The 16,198-nt window shown below is 34.8% G+C and overlaps 1 protein-coding gene across 2 annotated transcripts in view; it reads left to right on the forward strand.

The window, feature by feature from the left end:
* ACAD11 (acyl-CoA dehydrogenase family member 11) overlaps positions 1-16,198 on the forward strand; it is a 93,379-nt gene that overhangs the window by 20,445 nt on the left and 56,736 nt on the right. For both annotated transcript variants that reach the window (XM_033212664.1, XM_033212665.1), the window contains exons 6-10: positions 5,006-5,147; positions 5,786-5,907; positions 7,853-7,959; positions 9,468-9,594; positions 15,668-15,745. In XM_033212664.1, coding sequence (XP_033068555.1) covers positions 5,006-5,147; positions 5,786-5,907; positions 7,853-7,959; positions 9,468-9,594; positions 15,668-15,745 — 576 coding nt within the window. The remainder of the gene's footprint in view (positions 1-5,005; positions 5,148-5,785; positions 5,908-7,852; positions 7,960-9,467; positions 9,595-15,667; positions 15,746-16,198) is intronic.

Below are 16,198 nucleotides of genomic sequence, written 5' to 3' on the forward strand. Positions count from 1 at the left end.
CATGTGAGCATGTTTACCCGCAGGAGAAAAAATTTTTCATAGAAAGTCCCAGCCTGACCAACACGGAGAAACCCCATCTCTACTAAAAATACAAAGTTAGCTGTGCGTGGTGGCGCATGCCTGTAATCCCAGCTACTTGGGAGGCTGAGGCAGGAGAATTGCTTGAACCGGGAGTCGGAGGTTGCGGTGAGCCAGGATCACACCATTGCACTCCAGCCTGGGCAACAAGAGTGAAACTCCGTCTCAAAAAAAAAGAAAAGTCAATTTAGATATTAAAATTATACTATGTAATTATGTATGTATGTGCATAGATGTGCAACCTGTTGCTACTGGCACTGATGAATTCTGAATTCTAACCTTGGTAGTTATCTACCCTTAGATTAGAAAAATTAAATATGCTAATTTATAATCTAGAAAATTATAAAAGCATATGCCCTCAAACATACCAGGATCTGGCCTGTATTTGATCTGTGTCATTTAATATTTTAGTCAAGTCTATGTAATATTGAGTCTCTATAGTAGATAACAGAACCCACTAGACTTGGAGTTCCTTTAAAACAATGACTGTATCTTATTCGTCTTTATATTGCAGGTGCTTATATGATTCTGAATGTATCTATGTTGAAGGGATTAATTTTAATTATTCACTAAGCAACTATTTCCTTCTCATAAATTTGTGCTTAACTTTCATTCCCTAGCAGTGTGAACTTAAAGCAAGTTATTTAATCTTTCTCTGTATCTCTGTTTTTATTTTAACTTTTTGTTTTGAAATAATTAGAGTCCCACAAAAAGTTGTAAAAGTATTATAGTACAGAGAAGTCCTGTGTATCCATCATCCAAATTCTGCAAAATGGATATTATACAACTATGGTACGTTATCAAACCCAGTAAATTGACATTGTGTGCCTTTTAAAATTGAAAAAAAAAATTTCTGAGTTGCTGGGCAGCTAAAATGAAACAGTCAATATGGAGCAACTAGCTGGTACGTGGCACATCAATGATGCTCAATTTATTTTAGGTACCCTCACTTTTCCATTTTTTCCCCTTCATTTTTCTCTCTGACTTTTCTAAGACTACTTGTCAAGCTTCTTCAGAAAAATATTAGGGTATAAGTAAATCTTTCATAAAATGTACTAAAACCTAAACAGTGGTTGTAGGGAATGGAATTAGAGGAGACATAATTGTACATTACTGTAATGTTTAGGATTTGATGTTTTTTGGTTTTCATTTTTAAAACAACAGCATGTTGTGTTTTTGTCATCGGAAAACACAACAATTAAGAAAGAAGACAAAAGCAATTTTAAATGACAAACCTTCCAGGAATGTATGGGGTAAGCCAGTAAAAGAAACTACAGGATATGGCAAAACGAAATTATTTTCCGTTACTTATTTATAAAGTAGTTAAAGCATGTTTGAGCAAGTGTTTCAGTAGCACAACATGCTCACTGCAGTGTTGAAAAGAAATCCAGTTTTCCTGGAAAATGTTGATTTTCCAAATATAAATTTTACCGGTAGAGAAATGTTTAAGATCTTGGAGTTTAATGTAAAATCTGCATATTGTCATTTCAATTTGAAAAATATAATTAGGAACATCCATTGGAACTTGTCAACTTCAGTGATCTAGAAATTGAAACCTGTTATCTTTGACCTCACCCTCTTTACCTTCTGTTCGTTTATTTATCTGTATCTTCCCTGAGACACTGCAAATTTGATTGCTGTTAATTTAGAATCCATAAGCCCTTCATGACTTCACTTGATGTCTTATCCTACATAAGCCACATGATCATAATCAGTCATCTCAAAAACTACCCTCTTTAGTATCGATGTCATTAATAATTTTTTGACTATAGATGTATGCAAGTAGTGTAAGAATTATGAAGTGTCCTGACTTTAGGTTACTTATTATTCTAGAATCTTCTCATCCTGACTTTATATCATCATTATTATTTTACTTTTTCTAATAATCCTACAGGGGCTGTTCATCACCCCTTGACTTTAACCAATTTCTAGCCCTAAACTTGAATCCTCATATTTTTACTGCAGAATAAAGTGAAATAAGGTTAACTGGGTCTGAGACATTTTTATGCCACATGATTTTATCTAGGCTGTAACTTCATCTCTTAGTAAAACCTGTGACATTTAAAAAATGGCTTTTCTAAATCTTTTCCCTTCTTCTCAAACTCTCACATTTCTTTTCCCATCTCAGCTTCCACTCCCAGCATATGGTCTTGTCTTCTACTTGACTCATCTTTGTCCTTTCAGTCATTTTCCAGCATAGCCTGCTTTCTAGGAATTACATCATGCCCCTCAAAAGTTCTCTTTATATTGTTGAAGACGTTTTAGTCCGCTACACAATATCACCTGTATGCAGATTGATGGGTGATATTTTTCTTTAGCCTCATTGCCAAGAAAAGTTGTCCCTCTTCAGCAGCTGGTTTGTTTTTGACCTGCATTCGCTGTAAAGATTGTGACTGACCATGCTTCACACACTTTATTTTACCCGCTATAAAATTCAAAGCAAATCTTACTACCCACACTAACAACCCTGCATGTCCTATCACTTTCAATTATGTGTAATAACCTTACTCCTAGCTTCATCTTTTTATAACAAATTCTGTTATTTTCTTCCCTGCCTTCTTCATCTGCTGTTTGTTCTGTTGGATTGTATGTATTTTTTGTTTGTTTTGAATGCCAATACACATACATATTAATAAAATTCAATGGCATAAAAAGTATACATAAAATGAATCTCTCTATAAAGAAGATAATTTAAAAAACTAAAAGCTTTCTGTTGTGCTGAGGTTTCAGAAAAACTGTCAAAAATCATTTTACTAATAAGTTCCTTAGTAGCAGTAACGATTTAGTAAATGTCCAGATCAACCACTAAAAGTTACGTTGAGCTTTTAATAACTCTCAACACAAACAGGCATCGACAGGATTCTAATAAGTTATTGCTAATTAATTTGCACTAATTTATGCAATTTGATGAGCCATCAGCTTTTCTCACTGGCTTTTGTTTTATAGCTTTGTGTTTTTACCCCAAAAATGGTTCAGATATTCTGAAACATAACTCCAGAGAAGTTTCCCAATTTGTATTAAAAAAGAAAAGTAATCATTTATCGCATAAGTAAGCGCCTCATCTTTTCTTTGGATGTTAAAAGCATAGATAACAAATAGAATGATGTAAGAGAAAAATGCATCCATCCTCTTCAGTAGTTTCACAAACCTAGCTAGTATAGTAATTTATAATACTTATAATATTATAAATTTATAGTATATAACCACAGTAAAAGCTCTCATAAAGTCATAGAGAAGGGAGTGATCAATTTTTTTCCACAGTAACAATGGCAAAGTTTTGATTGCCTGGCTATATATGTGAGGCTCTGTACGTATTCATCAAATAAATACATATTGGCCATCTGTTGTGTGCCAGGTACTTTGCTAGAAACTGGTAAATGAACTATACATGCTACCTGCCCATTTAATCTTCAAACTAACCCTGTGTGAGAGGTGTATATTATGGCTGAGAAAATTGAGGATTAGAGAGGTTAACTAACTTGTCCAGAGTTATACAGTCAGCAAATGGTAGAGCTAGAGTTTCAATACAGGCCTGTCTGATTCCAAAGCCCACATTTCCACACAAAGCTCCAATAATGTGTGTAAGTTTGCCAGAGGAGCAACGGAATGCAAGCACACACAGTTATATGGAGGCATGAAACCCAGTAACTCATATTACTTAAATGGGGTCTGCAGTTTTATGTAGCTTGGATAACTTGCCTAGAGTATTGCTGCAGCTGCCTCGCTGGCCCCCTATAGTATATTGAAATCAGAGTAGCTAGAGTGACCCTCTTAAAATACAGATCATGTCACATCACTCCTGTGTACAGAACCCTGCAGTGAAGGTTCCCCTCTCTGGACCTCATCCCTCCGGCCTTAATCCCTTAAAGTAACCACAGCCATAGCTCTCAGTTTGGTGCAATATCCTTTCAACTTTCAGTATTCATTTATAATCTTTCTCTTTAAGCAAAAATTGGATCATATGCTATGTACTATTCTGCAAATTGATTTTTTTGGCCATATGTACAGCCAAATGAACTTAAGAAATGAACAGTAGAATGTCCTGTATTCTTAACATCAAGATATATGTTCCCTTTGGGAGGCTAAGGCGGGTGGATCATGAGGTCAGGAAATCGAGACCATCCTGGCGAACACGGTGAAACCCTGTCTCTACTAAAAATACAAAAAAATTAGCCGGGTGTGGGTGACAAGCGCCTGTAGTCCCAGCTACTCGGGAAGCTGAGGCAGGAGAATTGCGTGAACCCAGGAGATGGAGCTTGCAGTGAGCAGAGATCGTGCCACTGCACTCCAGCTTGGGCTACACAGCGAGACTCCGTCTCAAAAAAAAAAAAGATATATATTCCCTTGATACATACTGTTACAAGGTTGAATGAGGAAAGCTTTCTGTTTTATTGGTTCCACGTTACATGATTGTTTTATGTTGCTGTGTAATAGTAGATTTTATATTTATAAAACTAACAGTATTTTTTATAACAATTATGCTTTGTATCTACAACATGAAATAACTTTTAAAAGTACTATGGGTGGAGTAGTACATTTGTTATGTAGTTAGATTAATTACTAAAGCAAATGTTTAATCATGCATAACATGGATTATTAAAATATTAGTAATTCACTATAATTCTTTTTATCACAGTTACTTTCAGTTGAGAAGTTTTAACTGCTTTTGCATCTGCTCATTAGCAGAGATATTAAGGCTGTGTAAAGTAAAATGAGAAGGATTGATGGCCAGCGATGGAACCAGAGGACTTAGCTCTATATAATCAAGGCTAATTGGCTATTTTATAAATGAGATATGCCACTATGGGTAAATACCTGAAATTGACTTTTGATGGAAAATATGATTTTGAATGTATTCGATGTTATTTCTTTATTATACTTGTTTTAAGTTTTAATATATTAAAGACCTCTTTATTTTTAATTATAGTGTCGAGTTATAGCAGTGCTTGATTGGGAGCTTTCAACCATTGGTCATCCTTTGTCAGACTTAGCTCATCTTTCCCTCTTCTACTTTTGGCCAAGGACAGTTCCAATGATAAATCAAGGTTCTCATATTCAAGAAAACTCAGGTATGAGAACATAGTGTTGTCTAAATTGCTATTAATATAAAATTGTCTTTATTTCATAATTAAAATATAAAATCCTGTAATTTTAGATAGTAGTTTTTGTTTCTTAAACATGTTTCTATTTTATTATTATTATTATTATTAGATGCACGGTCTTGCTCTGTCACCCGGACTGGAGTACAGTGCCACAATCATAGCTCACTGAAACCTTGAACTCCTGGGCTCAAGTGATTCTCCCACTTCAGCCTTCTTAGTAGCTAGGACTACAGGCACATGCTACCATGCCCAGCTAATTTTTAAATTTTTTGTAGAGACGGTGTCTCACTGTATTACACAGGCTAGTTTTAAGCTCTTGCTCTCAAGTGATCCTCCCACCTTGGCCCCTGCAAAGTACTGGGATTAGAGGCATGAGCCATCATGACTGGCCTATTTCATTTTCTTTGTTAAATTTTCTGAACTTAGCATGCCACTTTTAGTAATTTATGACCAAATGTAATCCTTTTGGAAGTCAAGGTTTAGAACATGTTTTGTTGTATGGGCTAATGGTTTTACAATTCTGTTTTACATATCTGTCTCATAACATTGTGAAATATTCACCATGACATTTTAATTAAAGTTTATATTACATGCCGTTTTTATAGGGATACCATCAATGGAAGAACTGATTTCAATATATTGCCGCTGCAGGGGAATTAATTCTATTCTTCCTAACTGGAATTTCTTTCTTGCCCTTTCATTTTTTAAGATGGCTGGAATAGCACAGGTAATTAATTGTTTTAAACGTGCGTTTTGCCATTATTTACCAATGTACTGTTGACAATGTTTTCCAGTCTTCTGGGTTTTATATTCTTTATCCTTAGATCATTTTGCTTATCATAATGACAGGTATCAGACGTGGGTAAAATACAAATCCAGAATTTACAGAATAGGAATTTGGCAAGGAAAAAATTTGAGTAGCAAAATGTATTATCAGTTTTTTGTATAATAAACTTACAAGATGGAGGGAGGAAGAAAGAATGACATAATGATAAAAAGAGAAAAGCATGTAAGGGTTAGTCATTTCCTGAATATCCAGTGTGAGAAAAAGCTAAGATCTTTTGATGATCTCTGCCTCAGGCTATGAAACCATTTATTAGTTAGGGTTGATGATGAGGGAAGAATTATCTTTGTACTTCTCAGAGGCCAGCACAGTATCTAGTGTGTAGTAGCCTCTTAAAATGTTTTTGAGTAAGTAGATGAGTAAGATTTTTCCATTTTCATAGTCATATTTGTGTGATTAATTTTGAAAGATAATAGAGCATAAATTTAGTTTTTTTTCTAATTATATTGTAATCTAAACAGATGCCTTCTTTGTACTAATCCAGTTTTCAGGCACTTTGAATCTTGGAGGTTTAAGAAATTGAGATGCTTCATCAATAGCAAGGGGCTAGGGTTTAGAAGAAAAACAGGTGAATAAGTTTAAAAGCAAAAAAGAATGGGAAAAGAATGATTAATTAAAATTATCATAATTGACTTTCTGTCCTCAGAGTTCATACTATCCATGAACAACTGAAATAGTTGCGTTACATCTCATCTTGTACCCTGAGTTAATCATGTTGAAAGAATGGGTTTCTCAAAATGGATATGTCTCTGTATTTGACAGTTTCCACAAATAAGATACCAGATAGGCTTTAAATTTGAAATGGCTTTTCATTTCAAATAAAAGTTTGACATGGATTATGGTTGACATTAAAATGTACAACATAGGCCGGTGCGGTGGCTTATGCCTGTAATCCCATCACTTTGGGAGTCCGGGACGGGTGGATCACCTGAGGTCAGGAGTTCTAGACCAGCCTGGCCAACATGGTGAAACTCCATAGCTACTAAAAATAAAACATTAGCCAGGTGTGGTGGCATGTGCCTGTAGTCCCAGCTACTCAGGAGGCTGAGGCAGGGGATTCGCTTGAACCTGGGAGGTGGAGGTTGCAGTGAGCCGAAATCACGCCACTGCGCTCCAGCCTGGGTGACAGAGTGAGACTCCGTCTCAAAAAAAAATGTACAACGTAAACTATATATATAGTACATGTAGTAGCTTTCCAGATGATCATAAACATTCCAATCTAATTGGAAATATAAAATTGAATATGATAGAACTATTACAATGTTTTATTGTATAAAGAATCATATAAAGAAGACACAGTAATGTTTGTTTTTAGGGGAGAGGAAAGAGTTTATTATGTTGATAGTACAGAAATGGAGAATTATCAAAGAAACACTGATTAGCATTCAACTAACACTGTTCAAAAGAGACAGTTTAACCTAAATTAGGGGCCCAAAAATGAGAAAAATGTTCTTAGAGATCATCTCATTGTCTTCCCTTTGGTTTTATAGTTTTTTTAATCTTATTTTTGAAGGAGGGTAGTGATCTTTAGAGGTGAAATAACTTGCAGACTTGGTATCTTTGGTAACTGCTGAGATCATTTTCAAGTTTGATTTGATTATAAATTAGAGTTATGTTAGGATGAGAGTGCGTTAACTGGATGATATGAGTATGACTCTTTAGAAGGGTATAATTACTCCTGCATGTACATTGATATCATTGATAGTCTGTTTTATATCTTCATACCGTGTGAGTATAATGTCCCACATAACTGAGAAACTGGAAAGATTGATTGGATAGTTGAAGGACAGTTTCCAATGAATTTTAATTGTTCTACGTTTATTTGTAGGGGATATATAGCAGATATCTTCTGGGAAATAATTCATCTGAGGATAGCTTTTTATTTGCCAATGTTGTGCAACCTCTGGCAGAAACTGGACTACAACTCTCCAAACGGTAAGGAAAACAGATTCCTTGGCAAACTGAAATTAGAGCCTTTATGGGTATGTGAAGGTTATAAACTTTAGGGGAGTAGGGATTATTTTATTGCATACACCAGGATTACTGCTGCCAACCACGATAGTTTTTTTTTTGGTAAATCTCTTCTATGTCTAAAAACAAATTGACCTAAAATATAAAGAAAATCTCCATATTTAAGTTTAAAAGTATTTTTGTGCCACTTGAATGTGTAAACTTTTAAGGATATAGATAAAACTCTCAAGTGTTTCTTTCTAATATTTAAGTCACTTACATATACCTAATTTTAAAAATGCATTATATAAGATGATTTATTAATTTAGAAATATTGTTCTGTTCCACTATTCAGACATTTCATAAGCATATTTGAAACCCATCATCGTGTCTTCATCAGTGGGAGCACTTTTTCAAGCATCGAACACACTTTGCCAGTTACATTTCCATTGCTTACCAAATGCATGTGTGATGCTGTCCCAGAAATTCTGCTTAAGCCACAAGTACCCATGGCATAATGTTAGGGCAATTGCTTTTTCCAATTTATCTTATAGATGGGTATTTGTTCTCTCTACACCATAACAATTGATTCTGTTGTGCTTCATAATGACCTTTACAGGTCTTCTTTGTTTTATTTTAATTTATTTTTAAGTTCCGGGATAAATGTGCAGAGCCTGCAGGTTTGTTACATAGGTATGTATGTGCCATGGTGGTTTGTTCAACTCCCACTTATGAGTGAGAGAGAGCATGCAGTGTTTGGTTTTCTATTCTACAGATCTAATATTCAGCAGCTATATTTGTGAGGCATATATTAATACTAAGAATAATGATTATTTGTGTTCAACTTCTTTGCTTTTTCTTTTGGAGATTCTGACAGGTGACTTCAATAAAGATTCAAAACTAATGAAGCGGGATTTTTTGCTCCTTAGTTCAGCTAAAATCCAGGTTCTCGTCTCACAGGAAAAAGTAGGCACACAGACACATTAAAGGGTGAGGAGGGCCGATTTATTAAGCGGAAAGAAAGCTCTCAGCAAAGAAAGAGATGGTCCTGCCAACAGGCTCCCGCCTCACAGATTGAATGCCAGGCTACCACACGCTAGCTGAAGAGGCCAGGATCCTCCCCCTACATAAGGCTCGAATTTCCGGTGGCTCCACCCCATTCCCCCAGTGTGCAGGCGTGCCTCCAGTCTGTTGTGGGCACGTCCAGACAAGACCCTGTGCTTCCTGCATCTATCACTAACATTGCTTGAGGTGATGCCAGGCCTATATGTTTTCCCCAAATAGTGCTTTAAGCATTAAAGTTAAATATTTAAAATATAAGAGATTCTACATTCAGTCCACAATATGAAAGACTTTTTTAAAATATAAAATATAGCTCCTCCTTCTGGGGGATATTTTTTGGGTAGCTGAGGAAACTTCACATTATATTAGAAATATGTAATGATGATCTTTGGACATCTTTGTCACCTTTTTCCTTTTTTCTTTTGGCAAAGAACTTTCAGTACTGTACTGCCACAGATTGATACTACTGGACAGTTGTTTGTACAGACTCGGAAGGGTCAGGAAGTTCTTACTAAGGTGAAGCATTTCATGAAACAACACATTCTTCCAGCTGAAAAGGTGAGTATTATGTAAACAATGTATTTGTGCTGAAAGACTATCGATGAATACTTCTATTATTTCTGCTTATAGGAGAAGCATGGTGTCATTTTCTTCAGTCAGTCCTTACCTAGATTCTTCTTCTCACGTTAGCATTGAGCCACGATGGAACCCAGGGAATGCACAGATAAGTCTGTGGCTTTATAATTAAGTCAAAGAGAATTAGTAGTTTTAAAATTGGGAGCCTAAATATATTAGAGTAAACGCTACTTTGGGGGCCTTGTCCTAAGGCATTATCTTTTTTTTTTTTTTTTTTTTGTAAATGTGGACCCCTTTGAGAATTTAATGGGAAGTGTTGACTATACAAGATGGACACACCTAGAAAATTTTACGTATCATTTCAAGCTGTTCACAGATACTACCACCCCTCTTCCCTATAAGCTACTATTTTAAGGCATTAAGTTTCAATAAGTTCACTGAGAGTAGAGAGGCAACATGGAACATCCATTCATTCAGTTACCAAATAATTATTGGGTACTTGATGATGGCTTAGGCACCTGGAGAGCTACCGAATGTAAATAAATAATAAGACATACAGGGCGTATGCTCATGTGAAGCTTAGACTTTAGCAGGAAAGGAAGACACTAAATAAGAGATGATAAATGTTGTGAAGAAAAGATAAAAAAGCTTTTACAAAAATATGTAAGGGAGGTGGGGCAGAGTGTGTGTATGTGGGTAGAACACTGGTGTAGAAATGCAAATGGCTTTAGTCTATTCCTGTCACAAGTTAGGTGGCCTTATGTTAGGTGGTCTTTAGTGGCCTCAGTATTTTCCTCTACAATGTGAGTAGATATGACTAAATATACAATACATTCTCATTTTAATCATCTGTGATTCTGAGAGATCTGCAACTAGCCTGGCAAAATCAAATAGGGAACCGAAAGAGACCAAAATCCTTTCAACAGAAATGTTCAGAGCTAATATGTGTTTGTAGGACAGTTTGTGCTATTGCTTGAATTATATAAATATTATATTTTTAGTAAATATCTGGCTTGAGATTAACTTTGTCTCAGAATAGGGTATAATTTATTTTAAAAATACTACTTAAAGTGAGGAAATTCTTTCTAAAATAGTCACCTCTCACATGTGTTTAGTGACTAAAGTATCATGTTGAATATTTTCTGATCTAGTTAGTATTTGTTCAGTTCTGAGTTTTAAAACTGTGAGCTTTTGAGTATTAAAAAGGGAATGCAACACTTTTAGGTTAAGATAGCAGTGGGAATTCAACATTGTCTTCCCCTCCCTCAAATAAAATCCAATTTAATAAATAATAAAGTTTGTTTATAAAATGGAATAAATTGGAATAAGCTTGAAAACAGAAGAGGGACATATCAGAGGAATTAAGGTTTTGAAAAGAGAATGGAAATTAGATTTGGAAAGCAGAATGGATTAACCCCTAGAATAATGAAACAACGGAAGCCATATCTCAAAAGAATTTTGAAAGAAGGCTGTAGCACAAGTGGCAACCATTTTCCCACAATGGAGCCCCGTGTGATTGGCTTATATAGACAGCAAAAATGAGAAAGGAAAAGAAATCAAGATGTTTGATTTAAAAATTACCTACACATGGACGACTGCTTGGGTTGGTCTCTTACAACCTGTTATAGCAGTAGTGTTTGCCCCCAGACAGAAGGCTGCAACAGCCCTCCAAAAAATGCAAATGGGTCAGTACCTACTTTCTCTAAAATGAAGCCTATTTGATAGCATGCTAGTACTTGGAACCAGCCCATCATTCAGAGGAGAGGCCAGAATTGGCAGAGGAAACCAGGCAGGCTTGTTCTTTCATTGGTAAATGTGAATAAGCATATAAGAGAAACTGCAGCACAGAAGAGGTATCACAGGTTAGGTTGTGATACTCTGCTGAACTTTGTATCATGCAGCTATTGAAATATGTACAAAAAATTTGCAATAAAAGGAAGTGCTTTAAGATAAATAAAAAAGCAGCCTGTGACTTTAAAGGGAAGATTGCCAATGTTTTGTGTGACCAGAAAAGCCACAATCTTTGAAGATCCTTTAAATCTGAGACATATCCATATCTGATAATGTGAGCTTTTTCTTCTTTTAAAAAAATTGTACTGTACCAACATCTGTAAAAATGTTTTATTCTGTAGAATGATTGTGAACAATACAAATCTCTGTGTAACATATTAGAGGATGTTATTTGGAGATTATATCTGGAGAAAAGTAAATAGCTTTTTCAAAATGAAAGAGGGAAAAATCTATATAAGATTCTATCCAAAATTATTATAACTAAGTTTACGGAAACCAAAATAGTCATTTCTAGAAAATAGGTTGTATCATATAATACAATACTTTAACAGCACTTGTCTTTACTGAGATTCTTGATTACTTTTTCTTTATATTTTTAGGTACTTTCAAATTTTCTATAATGAGAAAACATAAGCTTCATTTAAACTTTTCTAATGACCTTTTGAAACCCCTTGAATATTGTAAAGTGAGAACATAACCCATATCTATGAAAATATTAAAAGCCAATTCTTCCAACTGGAAAACATTAAAAGCCAGTTTAAGCCAATTTAAAGTGGATAAGACATCCTAAAAATAGCATGTAAAACAGGAACTAGCAACATAACACACTGAGAACACACTTTTAACATTAATGGTAACATTAATCATACTTTCCTACTGAGTCTAATGTACTAAGGATGAACTGTTGCTTCTTTCTAGTAGACTTCAGTTTAAAATGAAAAACATTTTGCAAAATTATTTGTAGGCTCAGATTTAAGATGCTGAACCAACCAACATACTTAAAATTAGTATCTCTGTCAGTGAATGAGGACGCAGAATGCTACAGGTGATATTTTGGGAAGATTGACCAGGCACCAAGCCTAGTTTCTGCTTTTGGCTATTAACTATAAATTACTTTTCTGACTTTAAGAACCGAAGAGGGGTTCTTTGTAGTGAGGAATTTTATTTAATTTTGAATCCTACCATGCCACAAATAAACTTTGCAAATATCTAAATGGATAAAATTTAGAACTCAAAGTATTAAATAATACAAATTTTAAAATAATTATATAAACACTGGCATAATTTAATTTCTTCAAACTGTGATCAGAGATGAGAAAAGGTGATCAGAGATTAGAAAATGAGAAATATATTACATATTTCTTATCAAACACAGTAGCACTGAATATTTCCAAGGCAGTATAAGGGATGGAAATAATAAACAACCCCAAACAGGAAATCTTCCAATTTAACTGACTTCCTGACAGAAATGACAAGGGCTATTCATCCTGGTACCTTTGAAAGAGCAGACCTTTGCCTTCTTGAGGTTTTCACTAAATACAGCAATATTGTAGACTAGCCATGCTTCAATGAAAGCAACATTTTAGTACATTGTTATATGAGTGTAAATTGATAAGAAAGATTTGGAAAATAATTGGATAATATGGATTAAGAGTTTTGACAATGTTTATAATTAATACCACTAGCCTAAGTGTAGAAATATACAGAGATACTATAATAGCAAAATATTGGAAAATGCGGTTATAGTCCAATGTTTTTGCTCTATATTGATTATTTTAGTTGTATAAATTAGAGATTGTTATTGTTTTATCTGGCTTTTTCTTTTTTTTTTTGAGACAGAGTCTCATTCTGTCACCCAGGCTGGAGTGAGGTGGGGTGATCTCCTCAGCTCACTGCAACCTCTGCTTCCTGGGTTCAAGTGTTCAAGTGATTCTACCGCCTCAGCCTCCTAAGTAGGTGGGACTATAGCCATGTGCCACCACACTCAACTTATTTTTGTATATTTTGGTAGAGATGGGTTTGATTATGTTGGCCAGCCTTGAATTTCTGACCTCTGGCCAGAATTCTGATTCTGGCCAGCCTTGAATTTGTGGCTCACCTTGGCCTCCCCAAATGCTGGGATTATAGTTTAAAATTTTAAGTTTACCTACCTATTTATCATTTTATTTACTATTCCTTCTTGCAACTCAGATGTTTCTTCTAGGTCAAGTTCCTTTAGTGTGAATGTGCTAGTAAACCTTTCATTTATTTTTCTTTTCTTTTTTTTTTTTTTTTTGTTTTGTTTTCCTTTTTTCTTGCTAGGGAGAGGTGTCAATGACTTTACTTATTGTTAATACCTTTATTTTGCCCTAGTTCTATAAAGATAGTTTTATTGTGTATAGAATTTTACAGTGACAGTTATTTTCTCTCAGCAATTGAAGCTATTATCCCAGTGATTTCTGGCTTCATTTGTTGCTTTGAGAAGTCAGCTGTCAATCTTAACTGTTGTTTTATTATCAGTAATCTTTCTTTTTTCCCCCCTTCTTTCTCTTTTTCAGATTATGAGACTGATACACGGCCTACTGCGCTAAGGAGGCAACTTCCTCTTTCTCTTTCTAAGAACTTTTCTTTCTCTTTAATGCTCTGGCCTCATTGGCTTTCCGAATTTGAGGATTGCTGTCATATCAGTTCCAAAAACTTTTAAGAGTAATTTTTCCAAATATTGCATCTCTTCATTCTTTGTGTCTGGGACTCCAGTTAGACTTATGTTAGAACTTCTCTTTGAATTCGTTATATTCCTTTACCACTCATATTTGCCTTCTTTTGAGTTTCTGTGCATCGTTCTGAGAAATTTCTTCAGATCTTTCTTCCAATTCATGATTTGTTTTTTCAGCTGTTATCTAATCTACTTTTCAACATCCACAGAGTAACTGTTATCAAATTTTGGAGTGTGTAAGAATTGCTTAAGCTAGTAAAGGACACAGAAGTGCAGGTTCATTGAAGTAGGACACAGCTTAGGCCCCCATATTTTTACCAAGTTCCCCAGGAGATTCTTAGAGCCACCAAAATTTGGGAATCACTGCCATAGAGTTTTTAAGTTTCATTTCTATGGTTTTCCTTTCTTTAGGTTTTATTCAATTCTTTTTCAAATGTGCCTGGTCACTTTTGATAGTCCTTTGTTATACTTTTGATTTCTTCCTTTATTCTTGAAATATGTTAAACACAAATAGTTTATTTCCTGTGACTGATCATTACTCTATTTATAGTCTTTGGGAAGTGCAATTCTGTCTGGGTGAATGATTGTTTTTGCTAACTCTTACTAATGGTGGCTTGTTTCCTTGAGTGATAAGTACTTTTTTTATTTTGAACTCATGTTCTGGAATTTTATCTATGAAAGTTATTTAAGGCTTTGTTTAAAGCTCTTTCCTACAGATAGGATTTGTTTTTGCATCTGCCATGTGTTAGCAGGCACTGTCACTAGAAGCATTGCAAACTTAAATGTTGGCTTGCAGTTTTAGAGCCCCGTAAGTCTGTGAATTCAGTCCCAAACTTGGGTGAAGACAGGCTTCAGTTAGAAGTGTTTATTTTGTCGATTCCAGCTAGAACTAAGACCTATATAAAGGCCTGTATTCCTGTGGTCTACCTCTGAGGGGTGGGTTTTCTGTTTATTTTTGCTTTATAAATTTTCTTCCACTTAGGTTTTACCCATCAAGCAGCCTAGCTTTGGTGGAGGGAAGAGCTGATCTTTGATCCTCCCTCTTGCCATGTTTGGGGCATTTGACTATGTCTGACTCCTGTCTATGTGGCCCATTAAAACCTACGGCCTACCTAGGCTAACATAGATCAGCCTATATGCCCTGGGCAAACTTGGCTGCAATGTGTGCTCACACTTGAGCAGGCTTTTTTGTTTCTGGCCTCCAAGGAATTTTCTTCTTTTCCTTCCAGCATGGCTATGTATTAATAAATGTATTTTTAAACTATTTTTAATATTTTACACAACGTTTTTAGTTGAGGGGTTTCTATGACTATCTAGTTTGCCATATTGTTAGAAATGAAACACTCAAATCTTGGTATAAGATTTTAGTAGCCTACTATCTAATATTGTGGCAGCATGATTTTGTGATCAGTAAACCTTTAGAATGTTTTATGCTTCTGTGTCTGGTTTAATAATAGCTGAAAAAGCATCTTCGCCTAAAAATGTTTATTTTAGATATTAGCAGTTTATGATGTTGTTTACTTTGTATTAACTTTAGCTAATGAATTTTTTTTCTTTTATTACTTTAAGGAGGTGATTGAGTTCTATGTTCAAAATGAAAATTCAGTGGACAAGTGGGGAAGACCTTCAGTGATTGATAAACTCAAGGTAAGAAAATCTTTAATGCTGGAAAATTCATATGCAAGTGTTTTTTGAGACCCTAGACCTTAGTTTTGTTGTTGCTACTGTTATATATGTAGAGGAAAATTATATCAATATAACCTTTAAAAAAGCAAGTTAACAGAGTCTATAACATACAAATTAGGCTAGGTAGTGTTCTATATATGGTAGTAATGAAGACAACCTCTTAAAGCTGTTCAAAGGGAAAAATATGATTAAAACTATTTATTATTAGCCATCACTGAATTGAGACTGAAGTCAAGGCAGGTCATTTGTCCCACATAGAATTAATCTAAATTTCATGTTTTTCAAATCTTAACATCAATTCATGTAAGAAAATAAAATGCACAAAGTAGTATATTTGGCATATTATACTCAAATGTGGGAGATTGTAATAGTTCTGATTTGATAAGAAGTTCTCAAGTGGCCAACTTAATTTTT

The sequence above is a fragment of the Trachypithecus francoisi genome, unplaced genomic scaffold (genome assembly GCF_009764315.1).
Source record: "Trachypithecus francoisi isolate TF-2019V2 unplaced genomic scaffold, Tfra_2.0 Lachesis_group0, whole genome shotgun sequence".
Taxonomy (NCBI): domain Eukaryota; kingdom Metazoa; phylum Chordata; class Mammalia; order Primates; family Cercopithecidae; genus Trachypithecus; species Trachypithecus francoisi.